General features: G+C 32.9%; 3 protein-coding genes and 1 long non-coding RNA gene across 9 annotated transcripts; 3 read left to right on the top strand and 1 right to left on the bottom strand.

The window, feature by feature from the left end:
* The first annotated feature begins 554 nt into the window (after positions 1–554).
* Positions 555–3081, top strand: LOC114879212 (isocitrate dehydrogenase [NADP] cytoplasmic). The gene is given in 3 exon segments (XM_029193939.2): positions 555–1408; positions 1656–2679; positions 2682–3081. Coding segments are annotated over 3 exon segments (1386 nt in total). The 5' UTR covers positions 555–1231; the 3' UTR covers positions 2867–3081.
* Positions 1415–5023, bottom strand: LOC114879213. 2 transcript variants are annotated; one of them, XR_003789875.2, is made up of 3 exons: positions 4932–5023; positions 4391–4560; positions 1415–1519 (listed from the first exon to the last, which is right to left on the bottom strand). It is a non-coding gene; the product is annotated as an uncharacterized LOC114879213 (long non-coding RNA). The 2 variants fall into 2 exon arrangements; XR_003789874.2 differs by lacking the exon at positions 1415–1519 and adding an exon at positions 4060–4142 and having other exon boundaries at positions 4250–4560.
* LOC114879211 (zinc finger protein 845-like) lies at positions 4961–12473 on the top strand. 5 transcript variants are annotated; one of them, XM_029193933.2, is made up of 11 exons: positions 4961–5175; positions 5342–5882; positions 6097–6327; positions 6419–6619; positions 6763–7173; positions 7259–7729; positions 8172–8459; positions 9025–9456; positions 9527–9663; positions 9757–9872; positions 9962–12473. In XM_029193933.2, exons 2-11 carry the CDS (start codon positions 5562–5564, stop codon positions 12019–12021), a joined length of 4668 nt encoding a protein of 1555 aa, XP_029049766.2. In that variant the 5' UTR covers positions 4961–5175; positions 5342–5561; the 3' UTR covers positions 12022–12473. The 5 variants fall into 5 exon arrangements, with proteins under 5 accessions (XP_029049766.2, XP_029049767.2, XP_029049769.2 ...); XM_029193934.2 differs by having other exon boundaries at positions 5163–5882; positions 6419–6544; XM_029193936.2 differs by having other exon boundaries at positions 5165–5882; positions 7259–7390.
* Positions 12474–12577: 104 nt separating this feature from the next.
* On the top strand, positions 12578–27287 carry LOC114879209 (vacuolar protein sorting-associated protein 13C-like). Its single transcript, XM_029193926.2, has 51 exons — positions 12578–12952; positions 13038–13145; positions 13210–13336; positions 13407–13557; positions 13629–13840; positions 13917–14091; positions 14161–14654; positions 14751–14972; positions 15046–15158; positions 15238–15446; positions 15516–15682; positions 15777–15894; positions 15966–16262; positions 16397–16526; positions 16612–16842; positions 16924–17063; positions 17136–17233; positions 17301–17500; positions 17580–17759; positions 17840–18029; positions 18108–18277; positions 18352–18735; positions 18816–18982; positions 19067–19328; positions 19482–19548; positions 19694–20031; positions 20118–20265; positions 20333–20625; positions 20695–20863; positions 20935–21126; positions 21198–21439; positions 21510–21774; positions 21835–21989; positions 22064–22266; positions 22352–22688; positions 22768–22980; positions 23069–23545; positions 23621–23890; positions 23961–24368; positions 24432–24611; positions 24676–24810; positions 24985–25302; positions 25391–25584; positions 25656–25842; positions 25914–26051; positions 26120–26231; positions 26315–26438; positions 26506–26572; positions 26642–26787; positions 26861–26987; positions 27054–27287. Exons 1-51 carry the CDS (start codon positions 12812–12814, stop codon positions 27192–27194), a joined length of 10332 nt encoding a protein of 3443 aa, XP_029049759.2. The 5' UTR covers positions 12578–12811; the 3' UTR covers positions 27195–27287.
* The last annotated feature ends 36 nt before the right edge of the window (positions 27288–27323 follow it).

Below are 27323 nucleotides of genomic sequence, written 5' to 3'. Positions count from 1 at the left end.
GACCAATTTCAAATTGCTGTATAAATATAACCAATCGCATTACTGTCATTGTTTATTGATTGACGATATAAATTTTTATATATAAGTATATATATTTACAATTTATAATTTAATCGGCAAATAACTAAAGATAACTCGATACCCAATGCAAACGAAATATTTAAAATTCGCGTTACATAAAAACCTACCTTGAGTGTTTTATTTTATGTTCCGTGCTTCCATCTTCGTTATTTATGATCACTGATTTCTGATTCAAGAGTTATCGTTACCATTGAATCGAAAAATTGATTAAATTAATAAAAATTCTGATTAACAACAGAGATACTCGACCACGTATATACGTTAATCTGTAATATTCGATAAAATGTTCAATTTATGTTAAGTATTTAGGTTTTTCTTTTTTTTTTCTTTTACGAAATATATTTTTGGTTATTCAGATATGCATACATTTTAATATATATATGTATACATAGGTAAATGTAACAGATACACCGTATATATGTATATATGTAAATACATAATGAAATTTACATGTGTATTTTATTTGTTCCAACCTTGTATTAATTGTGATTTACCCTCCTTCTGTGAGATGCAAATTTGAAGGACGTGATAAGTTACTATTCATGAACGTTTAAAGAATTCTTATTTTTTGTTTACATGATTTGTAAATAATTACCAAAACATCATTTATACGTTTGTCATATGTACAATTCTGCATAAAATAACCTAATTTTTGTATTAACCACTTCTGTATGGCGCATATTGAGTAGAAGTATTTATGTGGTTGTAATTTTTGCATGTAAATAAACGTTGTTTACTTAAGGCAGTACAAATTCCACAGATAAGATGAAACTTTTTAACAGATATGTAGCACTAATATGACATTATTTATTACCAACTGGCATTAATATCCGTTACCAACGACACGGTCTACCGATTTAATCGACTTCCAATAAATTTGTATTTTATTCGTTTAATTAATATTTCATACGGGAATAAAAGATCTTGTAACAAATGAAACATTTTGTATATACATAATTGTGAATCTACATGGGCGTAATACATACGTTAAGATAAAGTAGAAAAACTAAAATAAATTTTAGTACAATTAACGAAACAAGTACATATAATCAAGTTTTCCTATTAAAACGGTCGATTTAAAGAATTGTTGGTAAAACAACGAGAAAGAATAGTAGAATTACGAAAGTGAATAAAGTTCGATAAAACTGCCATGTTTTCACCCCACCGTCTCATAAAAAAGAACCTGCAATTTATAAGTGCAGTTTGCATCGAATCCGCTAGTAGTAACGGTGCTTCGTCGCAGTTACTTTCGTCAAAAATCAATCAATCGATACACCCACTTGTTAGAACATTTTCTGTTTCCACTGTAGTAATGGCTAAAATAAAGGTGAGCAATCCTTGTGATTTATATTACTTTCTTTTTTTATGCGTTTATATGTGTAAATTTTAATTAAAGATTCTCCAACATTGTTAAGTCATTAACATGTTTATAAGTCACCTAGAAAAAAAAATGTCTATTATGTAATAATGGAATCCAGATTAATAAACAAATCAAAACAATAATATTATATGAATGATACAAAAAGTTTTTAAATTTATATTATATACCTTTTACATATTGTAATTTATTTTAGGTTGGACCTGTCGTTGACATTTTAGGAGATGAAATGACACGTGTCATATGGGATGCCATTAAGGAGAAACTTATTTTACCTTATTTAGATATTGAATTACACACTTACGATCTGGGTATTGAAAATCGGGATGCAACCGATGATCAAGTAACCATAGACTGTGCAGAGGCTATTAAGAAATATAATGTAGGAATAAAATGTGCCACTATCACACCTGACGAGAAACGAGTGGAAGAATTTAAATTAAAACAAATGTGGAAAAGTCCCAATGGTACTATTAGAAATATTTTAGGCGGTACAGTTTTCCGTGAAGCAATTATTTGTAAGAATATACCGCGTCTGGTAACTGGCTGGTCTAAACCCATTATTATTGGTAGACACGCTCATGCAGATCAGTATAAAGCTATAGACTTTTTGGTACCAGGCCCGGGTAAACTGGAAATTACATGGACGGGAGATAATGGAGAGAAAATTCAACATACTGTCCATACTTTTAAGGGAGCTGGTATCGCGCAAGCTCAGTACAATACAGATGAAAGTATTTGTGCCTTTGCTCACAGCTCTTTCAAATATGCTCTTTCAAGAAATTATCCACTGTATCTTTCTACAAAAAATACGATTCTTAAGAAATACGATGGCAGATTCAAAGATATTTTCCAAGAAGTATACGAGAAAGAATATAAAGCACAATTTGAGGCGAAAAAACTTTGGTATGAACATCGTTTAATAGACGATATGGTAGCGTATGCGATGAAATCAGAAGGTGGTTTTGTGTGGTCTTGTAAAAATTATGACGGAGATGTTCAGTCCGACTCCGTGGCACAAGGGTACGGATCCCTAGGTTTAATGACTTCAGTTTTACTTTGTCCGGATGGACGTACCGTAGAAACAGAAGCTGCACACGGTACAGTTACAAGGCACTACCGTCAATATCAGCAAGGGAAAGAAACATCAACCAATCCGGTTGCTTCGATATTCGCATGGACACAGGGTTTGGTTTATCGTGCCAAACTGGATAATAATCAAGACTTAAGAGATTTGCAGAAACCTTAGAGGTAGTTTGCATAAATACTATTGAATCTGGTTACATGACAAAGGATCTTGCAATTTGCATCAAAGGATTGAATAATGTTACAAGATCTAGTTATTTAGAAACATTTGAATTCCTTGATAAATTGGCAGAAAATCTGCAGAAGCAAGTCAAGAAGTGACTACGTTACGATCGTTCTGATGTAATGCAATCAAAGTATTAAACATATTTAACAAGAACAACGTTACTGGTTATAGGGAATGAAACTGCATTTATACATACTATATATACATACATATATTGTAACCCTTAAAAAGGCGTACATTTGAATATTTGAAATGGATATACTGTAACTAAAATTGTAAAAATGTATTAAAAAGTTTTCTTTTAATATTATCTATACGTCTACGTTCATTTCTGGTACATTTTTAAACAATTGTTAATTTAATAAAAAATGAACTTGGGTATAAATTAATCGTTTATCTTTCTCTTATCGTAAAAAACACGATAAAAAGGAATCCCTTCCCCCAATTAAATCATTGAATATATTGATAATGGAGAAAATGTTCTGTTAAGCTAAAAAAAACTGTATGAAATATTATTTCATTTAATTATGTCGTTTAATTAAATCATTGTATCTCGAAATTTCGTGAATCATTATAATTTCGTTATAAGAATTAGAGAAAATAAAGGTAAACACCTGCAATCGATGCGGATGTTTCTTGGGTGGATGTTGATTTTCCCTATAATTATTTCCATATGAACTTACGTAATACGATGACTGTGAAATTTTTCTGCTGCTGCTACCTTATGAAACATTCATTTAATTAATTTATTCATAATATTATAAGTGAAATATTTTCGATGTCTTATAAAAAATATAAGTATATAGTATAAAATCAATTAGAGAATCATTAAAATTTACTGTATGTATATAGAAAGATATTAAAAACAGAAAAGAACAAAATACTTAAATTACCGTAAAATTAATGTATAAGTGTGCAATTTTCACTGGCACAAAAAGATAGTAGACCTATCTATATATATAAAAGTAATTTGTATTAATCTCCAGTGATAACATAGTAAAAAAAAGACTGCAAATCTAAGTTAATTATTTTTTCTGCTTATAATAAGTGAACCAGTGTAATTAAAAAGCAATGCAATATATGTACATACTACCTATGTATAATAGAATTTCGTTGAGGACTGCAGGAGAAGAAACGGAGGAAGCGAAGGCATGGGAGCGGGAGGAGTATGTGGATACCAGAAACCAGAATCTGAATTGGAATTGCAGATGGCGCCTAACGTGCGCCACTTTGACATCACCGTCAGTTTCAGAGGAGGGAGAGGGAGAGACTCGTTGTTTGCGCTTTCATCGTCTCCGCTACGGTTTATTATCCTTCGGTTCGGTAATAGCTACCGTTGCTGCCGATAACGAGATACTTGAAAGTTAATCACTGTATCAGGATAAAATGAATTAGTCCGTGAAGAACGAGCGAAATTAAGGAAAATAGATCGAAGGAAGAAGGGTGCAAAGAGCGTATTTCATATTTTAAATACATACCATCAAATATTGTAATGATAAATTCTTGGCCGATTGTATGTACTTACATATGTACATCCATATATACAGATTCAATAAAACGGTACGGGGACGGGTTCGAGTTCGGGTTCGTAGGTTCAAATTAATCAAATAATAAATTACCTTTGGTCGAATTAACTGTTTGATATTTGTCTTCAAAGAATTATAATTAATTTTCCTCCCTACTGTATCTGATTACACGATGCGCACACATATGTATGTGCTCTAAACTTGATAGATTGTCACTTGACTAAAAACCGGAAATTGCTTGGGAAAATGGACATCGAACACGCCTGTTAAAAAAAAAAACTATTATTTTTGTTAAGGTAATCATTTCCATAAGGTAATAGATATATTTTTCTATTGTTGATCTAAGTATCAGGTATTTTAATATATACATATTTATATTTTTATCCTATTTGTATAAATCGGCTTGCGTATCATTAAACACCGGATGTTGGACGTACAAAAGACAAGCTACTGGAAGTAATTATACCAGAGCTGAAAAACTGTTATTGTTTCTAGTAGAAAAAGGAACCAAGTTGTTCTTTCTGTAATATTTGATTATTTCTAATAGTTTCTTAGTTATAAATAGAAACTAAAGCTACGAGATATCACGTATGATCAATGTACGTACTTACAACATACTTACATACATACTTACTTGAATAAAGTATAACGAAGTTGTAAGTTTTATTGTTGCTTCTTAGTATTATTGTGAAAGTAGATGTAAAATAACAGATAAAATTTCATTGAATTATATCGTCTTATTTCCGCTATTTATTTCGAAAAACACTCTGATAAAAGTACAAGATTTTTGTGGAAAATGCTCTAACACCTTCCTCGTCAACAGTTTTGCTAGCGAAGAAAAAATGGCGCCCACAGCCTCTAGATCGCGCGACCACCGAGTATGCTCTACTTGCACTTCCGTAGTGTGCACCAGTCTTCTATCGTATTTTAACGATCTGATTTAACGAGAATTCAAAGAATTTTTATGTGAAAATTTTGTTTGCAATACGGGTATATTTCTATTTAGTCATTTAAGTTGTTAACTGAGCCCTTTTTTTTTTAAAGATTTACGTGAAAAATGAATAATATGTACGAGGTAAAGTGGCTTGACGTTAATGTCATTTGGAAGGAGAAAACGGTATAGACTTATGAAGAAGCGACCGTCGTTCTCCTCTTTTTTATTTCGATACGTGGCTGAGAAGATCGTGGGGAAATAAAAAGATATCTCGATGCACGACACGAATCAGAAAAGAAGGTACGTGGGACAAAATAAATTTTGTCCAAGATGTCAGGAAGGCTACCTCGATTGCGTGCACTTCGTCCACGACCTCAGCAACTGAAAATTGAACCGCATAAGGAAAGTAACCTTAAAGAAACTCGACAGGAAGTCGCGATGCGGGAATACGAGTTACAGGAGAGTTCCGAGGAAATTTCATACGATGTCAAAGGCAATAGCTCTGTAAGGAACAGTCTGAAACGTGAACACGAGGGATACGATTGTTCGGGATCTTCGCAAAATTATGAATGTAAAACTTGTAAACCCTCAAAGCCCCTGTCTAATCTTAAAGCGTATCTTGATCATTTGAAAAAAGAACACAAACAAAAGGTACAGTATCTCAGATTTATTCAAATTAAACTGAATGTAAAATTTAATTAATATTTTCTCTCTCTCTCTTTTTTTTTTTTTTTATTAAGGAAAAGAATTTTTTGGATATTTAAATCCAATTTTATCTGTTTAAAATGAAAGATAGAACATAAAGTATATTTAACATGTGTATATTTAAATGGTTTTTAATAAAATGATATATAATAATTTATAGGGAAAATTTATACGCGATACTGGAAATCGATGTTCCATGTGTTCATATGTTTCCCTAAATTCAAGGGATCTTGAAACTCATCAGAGAGTACATCATTTGAAAAGAAGATTTTTTAGATGCGCTAAATGTTCTTATGTCACGCATGTACGTGCTCGTTACACAAAGCACGTGAAATATCATTCCATGCCAATGATTAAGTGCGATGCTTGTGACTTTCGTACACCGTACAAGGTTAATAAAACTATCAAGAAAAAGGAAATAGTAAATTGAATTAACTTTGGTCGAATAAAGTAATAATAATAGCAACAAAATTTGTTTATAGTGGAATTTAGACAGGCACACCAGGAATCATGGAGGAGGAGGAGCTTTCCAATGTCGTGCTTGCAATTTTACAGCTGATATCAGGCAGAGTTTAACAGTGCACGAAACCAATCATCACGAACCTCCTGTGAGTCAAACAAATCGCAAATCTAACACACCTTTTGAGCGTAAACCAAGAAATAGCCCTAAGCGTTACAACCAGGTAATACGATTATTAAATACCATTGAATAATCTCCATTTGACACACACACACACGCGCGCGCGCACATATATATGTATGTACACACACACACACACACACATATATATATATTTTTTCTTTTCAAAAATCCATATAATTTCAGGTGGGTGCAAGTGATTTTCGAGATTCGTTACGCATATCTGGAAGTACAAGCGTGTCGATCAGTCCTGGAGATTCGTACTCGATTTCTGACCAGGCTTTGGAAGATAAAAGAAGTGCAATGGCAAATGCCGAATGTATAGCGTTAAAATGCGAGGAGAAAGGTTGTCAATTTATTACAGCATGGGATTCTGAAATGCAACGACATCTGGCAGAATGTCATGCTCCAATTACACCGAATAAATCTAAAAAACCACTGCCAATGTTAATACCTTTAAGCCCTGCTAAATCTGGCAGCAGCAACACCAGTGGATCTTCGGCAACATTATTGAAAGTTCCGCGTGTGAGGGTAAGGCCGGAACTTGCACAAATCGCAAGAGACACCGAACTAGCCAAGTTGTATGGAAATAAAGAAGTTAGTTATTTGTTTTTTATTCTCTCTCGAATAGATGGCAACAAATGTATATGATAAAATAATTATTCAAATAAATTATTGACAGGTGAGAAATTTAAAGAAGGATGCAAATAATGCGGCAGATTTATTTGAAAAAAAAAATGCGTCCTTCTTTGATAAGCTAAAGGAAAAGCTTACAACGTCGGCGTCAATTAATAACGGAGTACCAGAGGTAGCTGTAAGTACTACGAACGATTTGAAATGCTGGTGTACTTTTAAAGCTAGTAGCATGGAAGAGCTGGCTTGTCACAAACAAACACACCACACCGCTCTCAGTGTATCTGTGGGTACAACGCGTTGTCCTAAGTGCAGAAGACGTTGCAAAAGTTCGACTGATCTACAAGTGCATATGCAGTGTTGTCACTCGACAAGCAACAATACGTCCATACACAATAGCTTAGAAAAAATATCAAATTGTTCAGAACTCCGTGTGACCTCGTATCGCGGTGAATATACATTTCCTGCGCAAACGGATTGGGACATTAATCTCAGCGGACTGAATTCTTCTGGATCATCGGTATGGTGTTTCATAAAAATAATAATACATCTAATTTATACGTGCATATGACCAATATGAACATACGCACACGAACGAAGAAATTGTAACGATTGCAATACGAGAGTCAACAGATCTGACTATTTTTTTAAATTTTTATTTTCATTTTTATTTTTATTGCAAGCATCCCGTACGGCCATTAGAATAATGTGTTTAAAGTACTTTTCGATTTAGCTTGAAACCACAAATTTTTTCATTCGAGTATGCAGCACCATTTTATAATAAATTATTACATATTACGTTGATATATTATGTATATTTTTTTTCTTCTTTCTATTCATATTTTCCTTTATTATTAAGAATGTGCTTTAAATGTTACTTATGGCAGTCGAGACCGTAGACCGTTGTATTTGAAAATATGTTAATACTTTATTTTGATAAAGGTAGACAAATCTTTTGTCAGGTTGAAGGCACCTCGACGCATCCATGTGGCCGACGGGTATTTAAATGCCCGCATTGTCCATTTTGGGCATCCACCGCAAGTCGTTTTCATGTTCATATTGTCGGTCATTTAAATCGGAAGCCATTCGAGTGTTCCCTATGCGCGTATCGCTCTAACTGGCGATGGGACATCACAAAACATATTAAACTTAAAGCAGCTAAAGATCCAGTTCATATGACTGCCACGGTACTTATGACGGATGAAACAGGTCGACGGAATTATTCCAAATATAACAAATACCTTGCACAGGTGAAAGCACTAATTTCACTTACATTAAACAATTCTTTTATATTAGTAACACAGTGCTCGTCGATCTTCTTAGGCGCACTGACATTTTTATACCTTTTTTGCTCGTTCTTTTTTTCTTTTTTTTTTTTTCTCTCTGATAAACGCAAGTGATGATCCGTCTACTTGATTTGGAAAATAAAGATGGATGATAATTGATAAAAACCGAAGAAAGGAAAACACTTTGAAATTTTTCGTATCAGAGCGCTTGGACACTTGATTGGTGTTATGATGTTTATTTGATTGCAATTACAAGCATATTCTTAGTAATTATAACCGACATGACGACGACGACGATGATGATGATGATGATGATGATGATGATAATGATGATATTTCAAATGTTCTCTGCATATATTTTGAAGATGATTTTTTTAATTTATGGCAAATTATTTTGTACTATGAAAGAAATTTTCAGTGTGCCGAGTAGTTGTTTTTATGTTGAATATAAATTTGTGTATATACGATACGTGATACCGAAAGAATAATACGTTAAATGTAAATTTTCCATTTTTGACTTTTTGCTTAGGTCGAACAACAATCGTGGGACGAACAAAACATGGAGGAGCGTAACGTAGAAGAAACAAATTCTGACGAACCACCGACAAAGTTGTTAATAATGAACACCGATGAATATTTACAAGCACCCGAACTTACGACTACTCCGATTTCGATAATGTCTACGAACGAAGGAAATCATAATGTTAACGCTATTAATATTGGACTAAGGCCACCTCCCCCTCTGAAAGCTGCTGCTAGAAATCGTGGTCAATCGTTGCTTAAAAATAATTTGAATTCTACAAGTCAGCCGAGTACATCTACCTCTGCTACGAGTTCGGAAGAAAATAAACGTACAATGTGGAAGTGTAAGCGTTGTAATTTTCGACATTCCAATAGAGAAACTGTATCGTTGCACGTTAAGTCTCATAGTGAATCGGAGCAACGATACGAAGAAGAAAAAGTACGTATTTGTTAGTGGTACGCTAACTGGTTTTGATTACAGGAATAACACATTTTTAATTTGTTTATAGAATGCATTTAGCTGCGGAGATTGTCCATATTCTGCATCCGATGCGGCTACTTTATCGATGCACCGAGTTCATCATCGTCCAAATTTGGAAGCAATTTTCAAATGTTATTTATGCCCTTATTACGTTAGCACAAAAGCGTATGTACATACATCATCGTCATGTATGGATATATTAAGTTAATGATATTTCTTTACACTGAACTGAAATATTTATTCATTCTGATATTATAGGGAGCTTTTGGATCATGTTAGACTTCACGGAGAAGAACTTGCTGTTGTACATCAACAGAATATGGATTATAATTTTTCACCTACTAAATCTAAAACGCAGCAACCATTAGGAGAAGGTACTGAAATCTTATTCCTTACAATGGGGAATACTCCTTTGAGATGTTATTAAATGTTTAACCAACTTGTTTTTTATCTATAATTTTAGATACGAATCGTATGAAAGGAGAGAAATCTGTGGAACAAGTGATACATATAACAACGCAAAATAACGTGACTTGTATCACAAGTGCCTCAAAAAGTAGTTCCAGTGTACCTCCGCCGTTACTTCTGGATACCCGAGCACTGCCTGAAGCTCCGTTAGTATGGGTGTCCCGACCGGATGGTACACTTACGAAGATGTTAAAATGTCGTCACTGCCCTTTTGTGTCTTCGCGACGTGCCGAAGTTCGAGATCACGAAAGCATGCATCTCGATTCTCCTGGTAATGGTCCTGTGATCGCATGTACCGATTGTAGTTTTACTTGTACGCGACGAGAAGTAATGGTCGCGCACATAGACATGCATTCCGGTTCTTTAGGTACCGTTCATTGTTTAGTAGACGATTCGAGGCCAGATTCGCAGCAGTTGATCGATTTGACTGCGCTTCTCGGATTCACGCATTCCCCTGTATTGGGCTCGGAGCCTGATCTACGTGATTCCAGGCTTGTGCATTGTTGCAGTAAATGCCCAGCGCGATTTCTTTGCGAGAAAGAATTAAGAATTCATTTGCGATATCATTCAACGGAATTGGCTTACTCTTGCCAGTGGTGTTCTTACGCTGCTCGACAACCAGCTCACCTTCTAGCTCATCAGAAAGCACATTCGACCGAGTACCAAGAACGTACCAAGTACTTGTTATCACTGTACGGTTACTCGCAACGTTATCCACCTCCTACCACAGCCTGCGTCGAAACAAATGGCCAAGGCACAAATAATTCAACGCCTACCGTTGCATGGATCGTAGTAGAAATTACGGAGACTTCGAGTAGCAGTTTCAATAGTAATGGTAATAGTAACAACAACAACAACAACAACAACAACAACAGCAGCAACAACAACAATAACAGCAATAATAACAACGCAAACCAACGAAATCAAGGAAATCAAGTATTCACTTGTGCCAAGTGTCCGGCTCGTTACTTCAAACTCGATGCTCTGGAGTATCATATGACTTTGCATGGATCCAACAACAGATTCAAATGCACCGAATGCGATTACTCGTCGAAGACAGCTCAGAATTTGGTAAAACATCAAGTGGTTCATAGACGACAGAATGATACGAACGATGTAACTTCGAATCTGAGTCCGCCACCCGATCCTCAGTTTGGAATCTTTATGCGTGGCAATCCGAATTTCGTATACCCTGGTTACTTGAGGAATGGTCGTTTGAAAGAGAAACGTTACAAATGTCACAAATGTCCTTCCGCTTTTGAGAAACGAGAACAGTATAGAGTTCATTTGACGTTGCACGGAGCGAAACAAAGATATCGTTGCGACACTTGTGATTATTCTGTCAAATATTATGCTAATTACATACAGCATTTGAAGAAGCATCAAGCAAATGCCGAAGCGCAAGCGTCGCGGAGGCAATTCGAAGATGACACGATCACCATCGATAGCGATACAGTTTCCGATAGGGAATCTATATCTCGTTCAGGAAAGACTCTTAAATCGTCGAATAATTCAGCTGCAACAATGTCTACGAACGGAATATCAATGTTAAATTACGGTGGAGTTCAAGCTTCGAATCAAGACAAGCAGTCTTTAATGTTGTTGCAAAAGAAAGGTATACTGGTATCGTCGAACGACGAAGTGGAAACGTTACGCTGCCAAAGTTGCCCGTTCTCCACCTGTGACAAAGAAGCGATGGACGCTCATAAGCGTCGACACGGTATTGAAAGAATGACGCCATCCTGCCCCCATTGCGACTACATCCCTCGGAAAGATGAGAACGTTGGTGAACATATAAGACTACATTTCACAAGACTTTACAAACCGGAATCCTATCTTATTATAGAGCTTTTAACTTTGACAATGAAGAAAATAGCATCAAATGGAAAGGAAGAGAAACAGAAGGCTGCTGAATTACTTTTTAAGGAGTACGCGGATGGAAGGTTCTTTCCATTCGCTGATACAAATGCATTTGGTAGCCCTTCAAATAGTCACAAGGAAAAGGTTATAGTAGATCCGAATACCGGCGAAACGAAACATCATTTTCCTCTTTAATCCTCTTTAATCCTCTTTAATCCTCTTTAATCCTCTTTAAACTGACGTTAAATGATAACAATGTAATGTGTACATATATTTTTCTGTATATAATAATAAGCATATAGCGCGTATTAGATGTCGATCTTATAAACATTTTCTAGGTTCTTCAATTTATCGAATTACAATGAAATTACTAAAAAATGATGATTACGTTCAAGTAATAGATTATAGAAATGCATGAACGTAATTTGATTACCGATTGCTGCTGTTATAAGCGATATTGTAGCTCGATATTGTTTGATCTTTGTGATTGAATGCGTCGTAAAACGTATAAAACTAGAGATATGCCATGTTTTATTCGTTTTATTAAGCATCTCTCCAGACAGTTTAATACTACTGTATATAAAATTTGAAATGATCAATATCTTGTATGATACAATAACAATAAACGAGTGCTATATATACATAAATTAAGCGGAATTAGATTCTTTTAATCTTCTTCTTAAAACTTTAAGTTATAAATGGCTTATTCCGATAAAGGATCCGCGCGATGTGTACATATATATATACAATATGTAGATGTCCAATAAACGGAGACAACTCGTTATCCGTGCTGGTCAGGCACGACGGGATTTCAAAGAGATAGAGAAAAGCGGATCAATAAAATACTGTAGTTTTGCGCATGACGGAATTTATTTTACAAATTTCAGAAGGTTATGAGAAGAAGTATCAATGCTAGAGAAAACCGTGTTGCATCGAATGCGGTAAGTATATAAACAACGTTACACATTCAGTTATACGCGAAACAATGTTCGAGGGTGCCATAGCGGCCTTCTTGAATCGGCTTCTGGGGAAGTATGTCGAAGACTTGGACACCGAACAGTTTAATGTCGGTATATTTTCTGGCGATACTTGTCTCACCGATCTTAAACTGAAACCCGAAGCTTTGGTAAGTAAACTTTTCTTTTATATAAAATGTTTTACGTAAATATAATTATTAAACCGATAAAAATAATGTATCATTTGCATTACAGTATCAGCTTGGTTTACCGATCAAGGTAGAAGTAGGACTTATAGGGAAGATTGTTTTAAAAATACCATGGGCTGGACTATTTTCTCAACCGATTGTACTTTGTCTAGAGGTAACAAATCATTTGTAATCAGTTATTTGCATATATGTATATCATATAAATTTATGTATTTAAGGATATATACATAGTAGCTGTACCTGCTACATATGGTTCGTATGATCCAGAAATACAGAAAAAGTTAATCAGGGCAGAGAAGAGAAAAATTTTGGAAGATTTAAAGGAAGATGAAACCTATACGACAGGTACTTAACAAATCTGTATTCTGGTATCTTCTGGTGTTTAATGGTTTTTACATATGCAGTTATTTTGTAGAATTATTTGATAATTTGTTGAAATCAGTGACAAAGAATTTTCAAATCACTATAAATAATGTACATATTAGATACGAAGAAGAGATAAACGACGAATCTCTATGCGCTTGTGGTATTTGTATTCAAAGCGTATCTATAATGACTACGAATAGGTAACTAGTTGATTTTCTTTATCTATTCCTTCATCTTACGTATATTCATGAAATTTAAAATTCCATTTCAGCAAATGGAAACCTGGCATTTGTACGAGCAATTTAAGCACAATTTATCAACTGGTCAGAGCAGAATCTTTGAGCATATATATGGATAACAATACAGAATCTGCTTTTACAAATAACGGGTGCGACTGGGATATATCCGCTATTTTTGCATGGAAAAGTACAATGCATAAAGCGTTGCAAACATTTGGTATGAGAAACAAAGAGTTTCAATTCCGTAAGTTTATAATTTTTATATTTACATTTATTGTTAGTATACGTAAAGAAGCGAGTTGACAAGAATTATTTTACAGTTCTAAAACCTTTTACTGCAAAAATAAAAGTAATCATATACAAAGGAAATGAAACGCAAACATCTCGTATGTTGGTTGATATTGTTCTTCACGATGTTGCAATGCAAATTTCCGAAATGCAGTATATTACTTTCTGTCATCTCTACGACTCGTTACTGCGTACAAATATTAAAAAGTATGTATATATGTTTCTTGTATTAAATTAAATGCAAATTTTCTTACATTTTCATATCATTTCCCATAGACAATATATGAAATATCGTCCTAATGAAATTATAAAGAAAAATCCATCAGCTTGGTGGAAGTATGCCTACAATTCTATTTTGGATTATAACGTGAAACCTTATACCTGGAAAAAAATTGTTGAACATAGAAAAAATTACAGAAGGTACAAAGAAGCGTGTCTACAGAGTTTACTTAAGCCAAATGATACAGAACTGAAGCTGGATTTGCAAAAATACGAAGATTCTTTAACAATGTTTAACATAGTAATAGCTAGAGAACATGCTAGACAAGAATTGAAAAATAGAATGATTAAAGAAAAACATCAAGGCGTGAATAACGGTGGTCTATCGCTAAATAGTATGAAGAATGGTACATCTTTAAGCGAAGAGGAAGTACAAAATATAGAAATAAAGAATAAGGCAACTCAAGGGCAGGAAACGAAGATATCTTCCGATGATATTAGTAACAGTTCAGAAAAACAAATCAAAATAGAAAAGCTCCTACAACCAATTGGTATAATTTCAAATCTTTAAATAATATGTATATGTATAGAAATATACAGCAGAAGAAAAGAAATGAATGAAAATAAACTTTTCTATTCTATTTTAGATTACAAGTTGAATTTTACATTAGCAAATTCTTGTTTAAGTCTTTTAAAAAATGACAAAGAAATTCTTGTTGTAACTATAACACAATTCTTAACAAGTATTGAGATACGACCTGCATTGTCTGCTTTTAAAATATCTACACGGGCCGAGAGTTTTGTAATTGAAGGTGTCTCTCTGGAAGGTGATCTAGTGCCCTTAATTACTGTCGATAATATTTTAACAGGTATAAGAATAAATATTTGAAGATGAAGGAACTGAAATTATGGTATGTAGTACATTATAATTCGTTTTTACAGGAAATGTATCAACAAATTTTTTGGCAATAGACTTTGAGAAAAATGGCGAAAATATAGATCCAACTTTTGATGTGTCTATAAGCCTAGAAGCTATTGAAGTGACTTATTATCATGTAATGACAATATCCTTAAAAAATCTACAAGTGTTCTTTATATAAATAAGCTGTAATAAATTTTTATATTACATTTCAGCATGCTATGATGGAAATTATTCGATTTTTCAAACTTAGCGATACAAACGTTCAAACAACTATTTTGTGGGTGTACGAGTTGTGTAATTACATGAAGAAGAATCTCTTGGTTCTGGTAGAAAATATAGTATCTCAGACGCTACGGATCAGTTTTAAAATAGATATTAAAGGGCCGTATATTGTATTTCCCGAACATGGATCAATGCAAAGGTATATGTTATATTTATAAATTGTTAAATTTCATTGAATTTTTAAGTAATGAGAAAAGTATTATTTTAGAGATGGAAACATTCTTCTCGTTGATTTTGGCAATGTGAACCTGTCTAATGAACTTCAGAATACGAATTTACAACTTGAAGATGCCACACTTATGGAATTAGAGGAATTACTTTATGATAGAATCCATATTGTATTTTCAGGAGCACAGATATTATTTTGTCACTCGGGTTTGTCTTTATCTTTCTTTTTAAATATAGCTAAATGAATTTCTTTTCTTCTTCTTCTTTTTTTTTTTTTTAATGCTTTTTTATTACGCGACAGGGGATGATTGGAGGTCAGTCAGAAAGATGAAAGATTCCGAATATCATTTTGTGCCGAAAATACAAGCAAATACAACAATTTCGTATAGTGTCAAACCTGAATATCACCAGCTACCACGGTATTGTATACTTTAATTGTGTAAGATAATATCAAATTGGATTTATTATAATTGTTTTACTTATTTTACAGGACTAAAGTAAATGTTTCTATTTCATGTATTAAATTCAATTTATCGGAAAACAAGATACAACAGAGTGTTCACTTTTTAAATCTCTTGTTGTTGATGTATCAGAAGAATGTCAAGAAATGTGAGGAGGACTTAACGCAACACGTCCCAAAGAAAAGATTAAATAAACTTTTCGTATCGATGAAACAACTTAAAAATGTGCAAAGCACTATATGTCTGCCGTCGATTGAAAGATCCAAAAACAAATTTACAACTGTTACTAAGGAATTTTGGACGACTAACGTACAAAAACTCGATAGGTAACGAAGTAAGATTAAGTATATTAATATGTAAAATGTTTTTGGAATATTTTAACGAGGCGAAGAATATTTAACTTGATGTAAGTACGTAAGTAAGTAAATAATATTTGATAGAAATTCGTTTTATGTAACAGTATTGTATCCTCTGAAGTCAGTGAAGAAGATTTGGAATTACTATCAAAGACTATCAGTTTATCTGGATTCGACGACAGTGTATCTCCGTGTAATCATATCAATCTCTTGTTAAGATTCGCTATTGGAGAGGTATTATATGTATATGTAAAACAAAATTTTGCAATATTGTTTAACTCTTACAAAATGAAATTTTATTAGTATTTTAATGCTTTAGTTATCGATTCACTTGGCAAGTATGAATTGTGGAAGAGAAGAGCCTTATTTACATCTTAGATTACATGCATTATATCTTGAAACTGCAATAATGCAATATGGATCTGCTATCCAGTTTGGTGTAGGATCTGTTTTGTTGGTAGACAAAACAAATGCAGGAGTAACTGGATCATATTTAGAATTAATATCTACCGAAGAACCTTATGAAGTTCTTGTAGTATCATTTCGTAAGGTACTTTGTAGAAGAATCAGAATTTTTCTTTATGTCTTTCATGTTTCTAAACAAATATCTACTTTCTTTTTTTTATCCTAGGTCAAATCAAATTGTCCTGATTTTAAGTCTCACTTCAAAAGTATTGAACGATCTCTTGTTATAAACATACTTAACGTCAATATAAATCTTCACAGACCTGCGCTACTAAAAATAAAAGACCATTGGTATAATTTATTCGGGTATGTACTGTCTGATTTGTTACTTCTCGGTAAGAAACTATTTGTAGAAAATAATGAAAAATATGTCTCCAGCATTTTTGAAAACAATAATCTTTTCAATGTTCTGAAAAACTTATGCCAGAGTATCGTACAATGGAAAGTAAAAGAAAATGATCCACCTATTCCTCCAGGTATTATGTAGATAAAAAATTATCGAATGACAAATTTCTTCGTTAACGATTTTTCTTTCTTTTTTAGGTGCTATTAAATTGAATTATTCTGCAAGGCTTAACGCCCTCGTGATTAGATTTTGTGACAGAGATTTGGATTTAATGGAAATACAGATCCTGGGACTAGAAAATGATTGTATTTACAATGCTAATGAAAGAATGGTTTTACGTGCACATCTTACACAGTTATCTGTTGAAGATATGACCGAAGATACACTTTATTCAAAAGTAAGTTTTCAACCTTATAAAATACGTACAGATTATATAAACTGCATAATATTTGTAACTTGATGCATTTCTTGTCTAGTTACTGATAACGGAGGAGGATAAAGTTCTTGATTTAAAATATGTGAGACACATGCCAAAATTGTATAAATGTTCCGATATCGATACGAATGGAGATGATGTGATGTCGGATGGAACATTTAGGTTTTCTATCGGGAGAATCAGTTGTGTACTTATTTATAAAGTATTGCACGATTTAAAGGTAAACATTTAATCTGTACGTTACATTAACGTTATGCACATTGCTATTGCTACTGCTATATCATCCAATTTCATTTACAGTATTTTTTAACACCATTTACTTCCACATATTGCTTGAGCATAAAAAATTACTTAACCGATAAAGTTATGAGCGGTATCGAGGAATTTAAAAGAACCGCAACGAAGTTACATGTTTTCATCGACATTCAAGGCCCTATATTTCTTTTACCTCAACGAAAAGATGTGCCAACTCTTCTAGTATTAAATACAGGTTGCGATTGTCCAAGAATATTTATAATTCGCTAAAAATTTTCAATTTCATTGGTATATTCAACCTTTGTATTTTCAGGTGTATTATCGGTAGAAAATTTTTTCAAAAGAAACGATCAGTTCAATCAAAGTATTAAGGTAGCTGGCAACGATACAAATCAGTTAATAATTGATAACATTTTAGTAAAGCTGAACAATGTAACTGTATCCAGAGCAATTATGACGCTCAATCAAGACTTGGAAATTCAAGTAAAAAATGTCATATTCTTAATGATTGCAAATATTTAACGCAACAAGTGTTTATATTAATTTTTATTTCATAGGAACCGATCGTTGAGCCGGTTCATATTCATTTTGATATTAAAAGAAAAGCAGAGTATCGTAGCGCAATGGAGTTTCAAACGTATGGTCTATTCAATTTACAAGGTTCTATGGATTTTGTAAACATTAATCTAAGCCAGAGAGACCTGAAGTCTAGTATATTAGTGTGGAAAGATAACATTTCGAAAATTATACTATTTAAAAATGCATATGAAAATCAAGTACAGTCTACAATGGAAGATCAGTTGAAGAAAGCCGAGGTGGAAGATGTGATGGTGAAGAAATTAGAAGATTTTCTTACGCACAATGAAAATACAGTGTGTGAAGTTAATATGAAACTAACATTAGAAGGATTGCAATTGAATTTATTTTTAGATTCAGAAGAGGTACAGAAACAGATTTTCTTGTCAATAATTCTGTAAAAGATTTTTAACGAGCTTTTCTGATTATGAGTGTGCAATTCCAGGTACTGAGTTCACCGGTTCGTGATCTGAATCATGGTTTATGCAGATTAACGTTCGGAGAAATAATCAATACGTACGGATTTTATAGCGACAAAAGTCTAAAGATGAAATTCTCTCTTCAGAGTTGTGTTTTACAAGATACCCGAAAGGAATCACAAATTATAAGAAAGTTTGTATTCTGTATAAGCAAAGTCTACTATTTACTCTGAAATAATAATCTTCAGTAATTAATATTTTTTTATTTTCATTGAAGAATAATTCAATCACCAGCAAGATTAATTGGAGTGCAACCTGAATCCTACATATGTATTTCTATGTCACCGATTGTTGATATTACGTATACTTGCGGGCCACAGGGTGAAAAATGTTTTGATGCACTTATTCAAGAATTTAGAGTGAATTTGTCTGTTCCATTCGTGATGCATCTTACTCGATACATAATGGATTCATTTCCAGCAGATCAGATTGACAAAGGAATTGTCAATCACGGATACGAGAATAACAATTCAACGATAGTAAGTAATTACACATTTGTCTAGAAGGATAAATTATCCTATTCGTCTCATTAAAGTACGTTTTGCAATTATCTTGACTATTCTGTGAAACGTATTGTCGTCGAAACGTATTGTTTTTCGACATTTATGTATATTTGTTTATTTTGAATCAAGAGCAGGGATAATATCACTGCAGAAAGAAAGAAATTAAAATACGCACAATATTTTAAAGAAGAACCAGGTATTTATATGTATTTACTACAGAAAATGTTGTGTGCATTATTGTATGTGAATATTTATGTACGTATAATCAAAGTACGTATCTTTTTTTTAATTATTATTATTATTATTATTTTTTTTTTTTTTTTTTTTTGTTTTTAATCTAGATGCTTCGATATCTGTGAGGATACATAAACCCGAGATTTTACTTTTTGGAGATTTGAAAGCAACCAACGCGCATGTAATTCTATTGCAAGCTGAAATATCTATTGAAAGTAGCAGACACAGTTGTTCATCGTCCATTGTATGTACACTTACCGACATACGAGCCAAATCAAGGAGACAAGGAAATTATTCCCGTTATACTCCGTACTGGCTACTGTGTCCTTGCGATATAGAAATTTGTCGAAAAGAAGAACCACCCGAATTTAACGTCGATTATACTGTCACTGTGAACAAAATTAACGTTCATCTCTCTGCAGAAATAATACATGCATTTATCAATGTAAATATTGGCTTCCCGGTCGAGAAAGTTTTTTCTTTTTTTTTTTAGATAAATATTTTTAAAATAATAACATACACTATTTACAGATACTGAGCGAAGCCACAAATTTAATGAATAGCGTTAACTTGAGATTGGAAGATAATAAATCTTTCAATCATGATTATTCTAATGTGCACATTAATCTATGGACACCGGTAAAAATTTCCAATGTTCCGTATAAGAAACTGAACGATGGTAAGTGTTCTCTGGTACATCAATAAGATTTTTTCAACTTTAACTTTTCTAATTCATAATTTTGCAGATGATTCACATTTAAATTACGAATGCAACGATAGAGTGGTAACGATTAATCTAAAGCCATTAGTAATTTGTTTATTACTGGAAATTGAATATCTGACAGAAAGACTTCCTGTTATACAAATGCACAGCATAGTTACAGCTTCTATTAACGATTGGTTTAACGATTTTAATTTTGAATCAAATATAAAGCTTCATGCACTCTGTTATAACGTGGATTATAAAAGTTGGGAACCCTTAATTGATTTTTGTTCAGAAGACGATACAACCTGTAGACCATGGGAATTAATGATAAAAGTACGTGTTTCTTGTCATTCGTTAATCTCTTATCTGAAATTGACTTGATTTTCTATATCGTATATCTAGATGCGTCATGGCGAAGCTTTTATGATAAATTCAAACTGGACTAATTCGCATCAGCATATAAAACAAGACGCGCTGAAAGTTAAAAAGAGAAACGCTAAGAATACCGATCAGGATGTTACAGATATGGTTTTTATAAGCCCAGATCATTTAACAGTACCAAAATCAAACGGTATGCTGTGGTATTCGAACGGTATTCGATCAATTAATAATAAAAATGAAGAAATATAATTATTATTTTAGAGACAGATCTGTATTCAACGTACGAAGAAGACTCTGACACGGATGACGATGAAGGTCAGAAAAAATTAGTAAAAACTTCCAATTACTTGTTTAACAGTAACAGTAGCGAAGAGGAAGATAGCGATAGCGAGAATTCTAGCACAAACGAAGACGAGGGATTAGAGTTAACACCGGAATGTAACGTAGACTCCTGTAAGGATTTACTACAATTGAAAAAAAATTCAATTATTTTAAGTTCATTCCAAATAAATGTTTAACCACAGTTGGACCCGTTGGACGGGAATCAATTAAATCAAACGATGTGGCGGTCTACATTACTGTATCAACAGAGGATAAACTGAATATTGTGATTACTTCGAATTTAATTGCCGTAATGGATATTATTGTAAATGCATTTCAACAAGCTGCTAGTGGAATACCGATAATACCTGCTCCTATGAGAAAATTAAATCTTCAAAACCATATCGGTCATGAAAGTCGACTAGAACTTCTTGTTTCAGAAGAAGTTGGTATATTTTTTAATAATAAATTATATTTATTCTCATTGTGTTTTTCTACTTATTTTGTCATTGTAGGAAGATAAGAAAAGCGTAACCCGTGTCATCGTCAGTCAAGATTACCATGATATTAATTCACCAGCAAGTGTTCCAAGTAGTCCAGAAGTGGAAACTCAATCAGGTGTTGCTAGCCCCCAGTGGGGTGATAATGAAACTGATTTTGCTGATCCAGACGTAAATTCCGAAAATTATTCAGTGCCAATGGAAGAAATGTTTCAGGATGACTCCACCATTGATATATACAAGACAATCACCGGAGAAGTGTTACATGTCATTTTTAAAGGTATTTCTCCCTATAAGTTAAAACAGAAACATTTTTTTATCCGTTTTGTAATATTCTTAGGATTTGACGATGTATTAGTATATTGTCCAAAAAGACAAGGTTGCAATCTGATTCCACTTCGACCTATCAGACACGAAGTTCGCTATCATTTAGTTATAGAAGCTACGATAAACAATTATTTGCATCGTACAATTACTGTACGATCTCCTTTACAGGTAAAATATTTCGTTTCTTTATTTGCCTACATGGACTCGATTAAATTTTACTACTCGAACAATATTTATTTCAGTTTCGAAACGAAACATCGTATGCATTGGGTCTTTACTATAAAAAATCATTACTAGATAAATTGGGGCTTACGTGTATCGGTGAACCTACAAATCCCTTTGATGACAACATTAGAATGACAATAATTGAACCTGATTCTACTTACAGTGTTCCCTTATACATAGCTTATCACTTTCCTATACATATATTGCCTGCTTATTTAGAGTAAGTAGAAAGAAAATCGGTTCAATTGAAACTTGACGTTGCAAAAATAATTTTATTCTTATCTATTTATTTATATTATTATTAGAAAGTATCAGGTCAGCGAAGATGGGATTTATTGGAAAGAACTAAGCGCAACAATGAATGTTATTAAAGATATATGTTGTAAAACAAAAGCTGACGAAAGTAATTCTGTATTTTGCGTTAAAGTCTCTTGTAACGAAGTCTCGTTAACTACAAGACCGAGCTGCCAAGTACCAAGTTACTTGATAAGCATTCACTCTCCCCTTATTTTGAACAATCAGCTACCATTTGTTATAGACGTTCATATACCTGCTATTAATTATGAAGTAAAAATTGAGCCAGGAGAAAGAATAAACATGCATTCTTTAAATTGTAATACCGATATCCAATTTGTTTTTAAGGTACGTATGTATTGATACATAATACATCTATCTGTCAAACTGTTAAGTTAAATTAAGCTACTCGTCAATTTTGTTACAGATTCAAAATTATTTGGGTATTTATTGGACCGGAATGGTTAAGCTGAACACGAATTTAGAAAGAAAATTTGTTGCGATGAATGCAGATAGCGAGGTTGATTCGGCAAAATCTTTTTTACTGTGTATAGAACTGTGTAAAGTTAAAAGTTGGCACGTTGTTATTCAGTCTCAATACTGGATGATAAACAAGTCTGGATTACCTTTGTTCATTCAGGTGATTATTTTTATTTCATCACAATGTATATACATATACTTTTAATATTTATCAACAACTCAATGGTATGTAATATTTTTATTATTAGGAATGTTATACTCATATAATTAACGAGATACCAGAAGAAGAATTGATGATATTTTCTCAAAAGAACAATAAGAAAAGCATGGTTAGATTAAGAGCCCATCAATCCGAATGGTCTTTGCCATTTGGACTAGAAGGAATTACCTCAATGTCTTTGATTGTATGCAAAGATACAGAACGAGGAAGAAAATACAGAATCTTAACAGAGATTGAAAGTTCTCGTTTATCTCCTAATTTCACAAAAATTATAACATTTCTTCCTTATTTCTACATTAGCAACAAAACAAAAAGAAACTTGAGATTTATGGAAGAAAACGATCAAGCGGATTTATGGAACGATCTTTTACCCGGACAAATTATGCCATTTTGGCCGGTTACAGAATCAATGAAGATGAAAATAAAATGGAGAAATAGTCAATTGGTGTCTCAGCATTTCAACGTTACACGCGTAGGAAAGACTGTATTGAGAATGGACAATGGTGTAAGTAATGAATTGTAAAAAATTGTAAAAAAAATTTTAAATGTTACTCGATAATATATGGAAGGAAATTTTTAGTCAGCAATCACCGTACAAATCAAAGGTGGCATCACTTCTCCGTATTATGTAACATTTCAAAAATATGTGACTGGTGATATACCCATAAGAATAGACAATTTTTGTGACAATTTATTTTTGAAAATTAGTCAATGTAATTTAGGACAGGTAGCTTTGATAAATCCATTTCAAAGTCTCCTGTACACATGGGATGACCCTACTAAGACTAGGGAACTCATTTGGAATGTATATAACAATAAAAAACCTGGATACAATGCAAAATTTGAAAAGGTACGTCCGTATCGTGTGTACTATATTGAATTGAAACGTATAATTTATATTGTATTTATCTGTGTTAAAGGATGGATACGGACAAGAAGTTATACCACTTGTGATTGTGGAAAAATGTAGCGGTGGATCGTCTTCTGCATGTACGATTAAACCAACTAATAATAAATTAACGTGGCTGGAATCTAAACCTGAGAGTATTAATAGGGAGAATAATAATTGTGACGATAACGATGACAACGACGATGACGATGACGACGACGACGACGACGACGACAATGACGATAACGATGACGATAATAATGATAAATCGTCGACAGATAAAACAATTGTTTATTGGGTGAGTTACATGGAAGTGAACCAACGAGTATTACTATTTACTCAACACGAAACGCTATTCTTAAAAGCAAAAAGTATCATTGATCCAGAAGCTAGTAAAAAGGAAATATTTCTATCCTTTGCTGGTATTGGCATCAGTATTGTAAGTATATGCAAAAAGAAACGGGAATGTCATTTCTTCAGTGGGTGTTTCATATTTTTACAGGTAACAAAATCTAATGAAATTCTGAAGGAATTAGTATATGGAAATATAACAGATTCAGCAGCTCATTGGGAGCTTTATTTTGACAGAAAATGGAAGAGTTTATCGTTAGAACTGAGTGCATGGCTAGAATGCAAATATGTACATTCTTGTAAAAAAGCACAGTTAGAGAATTTTATTGATGTAAGTTTTACACAAAATTCCAATTAAAATAGAGGATAAATAGAATATGAAAGAAATTTTTCAGGTTGATCTTGTAAAAATGCATATGACTAAACCGTTCTTTGGAAAACTAAGAAGAACCTATTCTCCAGGAATTTGGTTACACTGCAGGAAATCTATGTCATTGACTCATTTGCAGGGTTACATACACAAAATACAGGTACATTAATATACAAGGTGTTCGGTTACTTGACGAGCATTCTGGGATAATCACCCCAGCAATCACTCTCTATCAAAGGATGATCACTCGTACCCGAACACCTCAACAACTATAATTCTTCTTTCAATTAATATAATATTATGTAAGAATTTAATAAAATAATAATTATTTCAGGTGGATGATCAAGTTCGTAATACTACCTTTCCAGTGATTTTATATTCTAATTTGCAAAAAAGTATCATCAATTATGCAGGAAGTCATAGATTGAAGCATTGCGTAGAATTTGCATATTTGAAACAGAGAAAGCTGAATTATGATGTTTACAAAGGTGTTTGCCTTATAATTAGAGAATTTAATTTAAATCTACAAGAAGGCTTACTACTTTCTCTGATCAATTTGATTCCAAAAAAACCGGAAACTAAATATTCTATCGCCGTGAAATTAAGAAAGGATGTTTCAAGTATTCATATATTACCTTTCAGCAAAAGTAACGTACGTATATTTTATTTATCCTTCGTATACGATATATGTATATATGTATATATTGACATAGATGAAAATGAACAATAACATGTTTCAGGGTACAACTGTTAAGAGAAAAAATATAATAGAACATATATATATTTCTCCGATCATGATACGTTTAACATTGTTAGCCGATACAGAAAGACCTAATATTTATAATATTAGCGATATAGCAGATTATAAGAATGTCGTTAGATTTATTTTTGAATATTCTGAAAAGGGAGGATTTGAGAAATATACCGAACTACGGTAATGCAAAATATTTGATTCGTCTGTATTTATAATTGCATGGTATTAACATTCTATTTTTTTCACCTTAGACTTCCTTGCTATCAAGAAAATTTCATCACCGTTGAAAACGAAGAACTTGTACTAGATTTATCACGATCTTATATGACTCAGATTATGCAGCAATTTCATGTTTTAATACGTTCGACTACCGTCTTAGGAAATCAATGTGGTTATAACTTTAAATCGCCAGGAGACAACTTTTATGAATCTAATATGGTAAGTAACATTTACCGATAATTTTTTACATTTCATACATTTTACAACACGTACAACGAATATTTTTGCAGCTGATTTTGTGCGGAGATGAAATAGCAGAGAAACTGAGTCAAGAAATAACATGCCAGCTAGGGTACAATACACCAGACACTACTACGCAAACTTCAATCTTTAATTTTGACATCGAACCACGTGTGATGCAATCGAAAGTATGTTTTAAAAAAATTCCGATCGCCTGATTCTACAACAACGAATAATAATGAAACTTTTATTTTAGGCAAAAGAGCCATGTTTTCAAAACAAAGATATACCTCCTTTCTCGCTATATAGCTCATTTTCTACAGAACTCGAATTAGAAACATTCAGCATAGTAGCTGCATTTAGAAGTAGTAAGTATAATATTTATTTTCCTATATTTCCTTTCTTCTTTTTTAGATACAAGGATTTTTAATCGGTTATCAAAACCTTTTAGGTATTCATCAAGAAGAATTAAAGTACTTGTTCAAAACTTTGGGAAAGAAAACGTCAATATTTTTTAACAATGAAAGTTCCTCTTTAAAGGCTTACTCAAAAATAATAGCAGATATTATAAAAAGGTACATATTAAAATTATGCTATGATTAATTTTAATATGTATAGATTTGAGTATATTCGTTATTTCAGGGCACAAGAAATAGGTCATAAGTTTATATCTCGGATACGCCTAGCACGCTACGTGAATCCGTATAAGGTAAACAAAGAAGACAGTAAAGAAGACAGTCTTTTCTATCTGTAAACTAAATTTGAAACTTTCTCCTAGGGAGTTGAAGTATTTTCAATGCATAAAGCTAAGGGAATGCATCTCTTAAGTATGGTAAACAAAAATCCTGGTATCGATACAGAAATATATTGGGCACATACTGCTCTTTCTGACGATGGTAAACATATAGCTCTAGTTTCGTTGCAGTAAGTAGAAAAAAGTTATTTCAGTGACTTTTTTTTAATTCAATAAATGGGATTAAACTGGTATTGAATTTAGGCGACTGTATTTCATTGAGAGAGGATGTACATGGGGATCTCTGAATGTAAAGTGGACCTTAGATACCCATCAATTACTGTCACCGCCTACGGTGCTGAATAACAAGCTTATTTTCCATGTGAATAAGGTAAGATGATATCATTTGATATAGTTAAAAGAGAATTGGAAAATAATGGATTAATCTTACCTATAGAACGACGGTACTTTGTCACCCATAATGGATTGGTACTTGGAAAGCGATGCAGCAGACATTCTGGAGTGGCTGTGCCAGAAAATAAATATAGCCATGATCTTGAACATGGAGAACAGTATTTGTTCAAAGCAAGTTGTATAACTGGAATCCGAACTATAAAACAAAAAAAAAAACAAACCAATTATTGTATATTTAAATTACTCAGGCACAATAAATTCTCTGACAAACGCAGTATTTATTTGTTTATATTGAAAATCTATATCTAAAAGT

Source organism: Osmia bicornis, chromosome 11 (assembly GCF_907164935.1).
Source record: "Osmia bicornis bicornis chromosome 11, iOsmBic2.1, whole genome shotgun sequence".
NCBI lineage: Eukaryota > Metazoa > Arthropoda > Insecta > Hymenoptera > Megachilidae > Osmia > Osmia bicornis.
Note: the sequence above shows the minus strand (reverse complement) of the source record. Positions and strands in the feature narration are given on the sequence as shown.

Coding starts and splice junctions, on each gene's coding strand:
- LOC114879211 (XM_029193933.2), top strand. CDS start 5,562: ATGTCAGGAAGGCTACCTCGATTGCGTGCACTTCGTCCACGACCTCAG. Junction 5,883..6,096: donor AAAAAGAACACAAACAAAAG/GTACAGTATCTC, acceptor AATAATTTATAG/GGAAAATTTATACGCGATAC. Junction 6,328..6,418: donor ACTTTCGTACACCGTACAAG/GTTAATAAAACT, acceptor ATTTGTTTATAG/TGGAATTTAGACAGGCACAC.
- LOC114879209 (XM_029193926.2), top strand. CDS start 12,812: ATGTTCGAGGGTGCCATAGCGGCCTTCTTGAATCGGCTTCTGGGGAAG. Junction 26,052..26,119: donor CACGTGTGATGCAATCGAAA/GTATGTTTTAAA, acceptor CTTTTATTTTAG/GCAAAAGAGCCATGTTTTCA. Junction 26,439..26,505: donor ATAGCAGATATTATAAAAAG/GTACATATTAAA, acceptor TCGTTATTTCAG/GGCACAAGAAATAGGTCATA.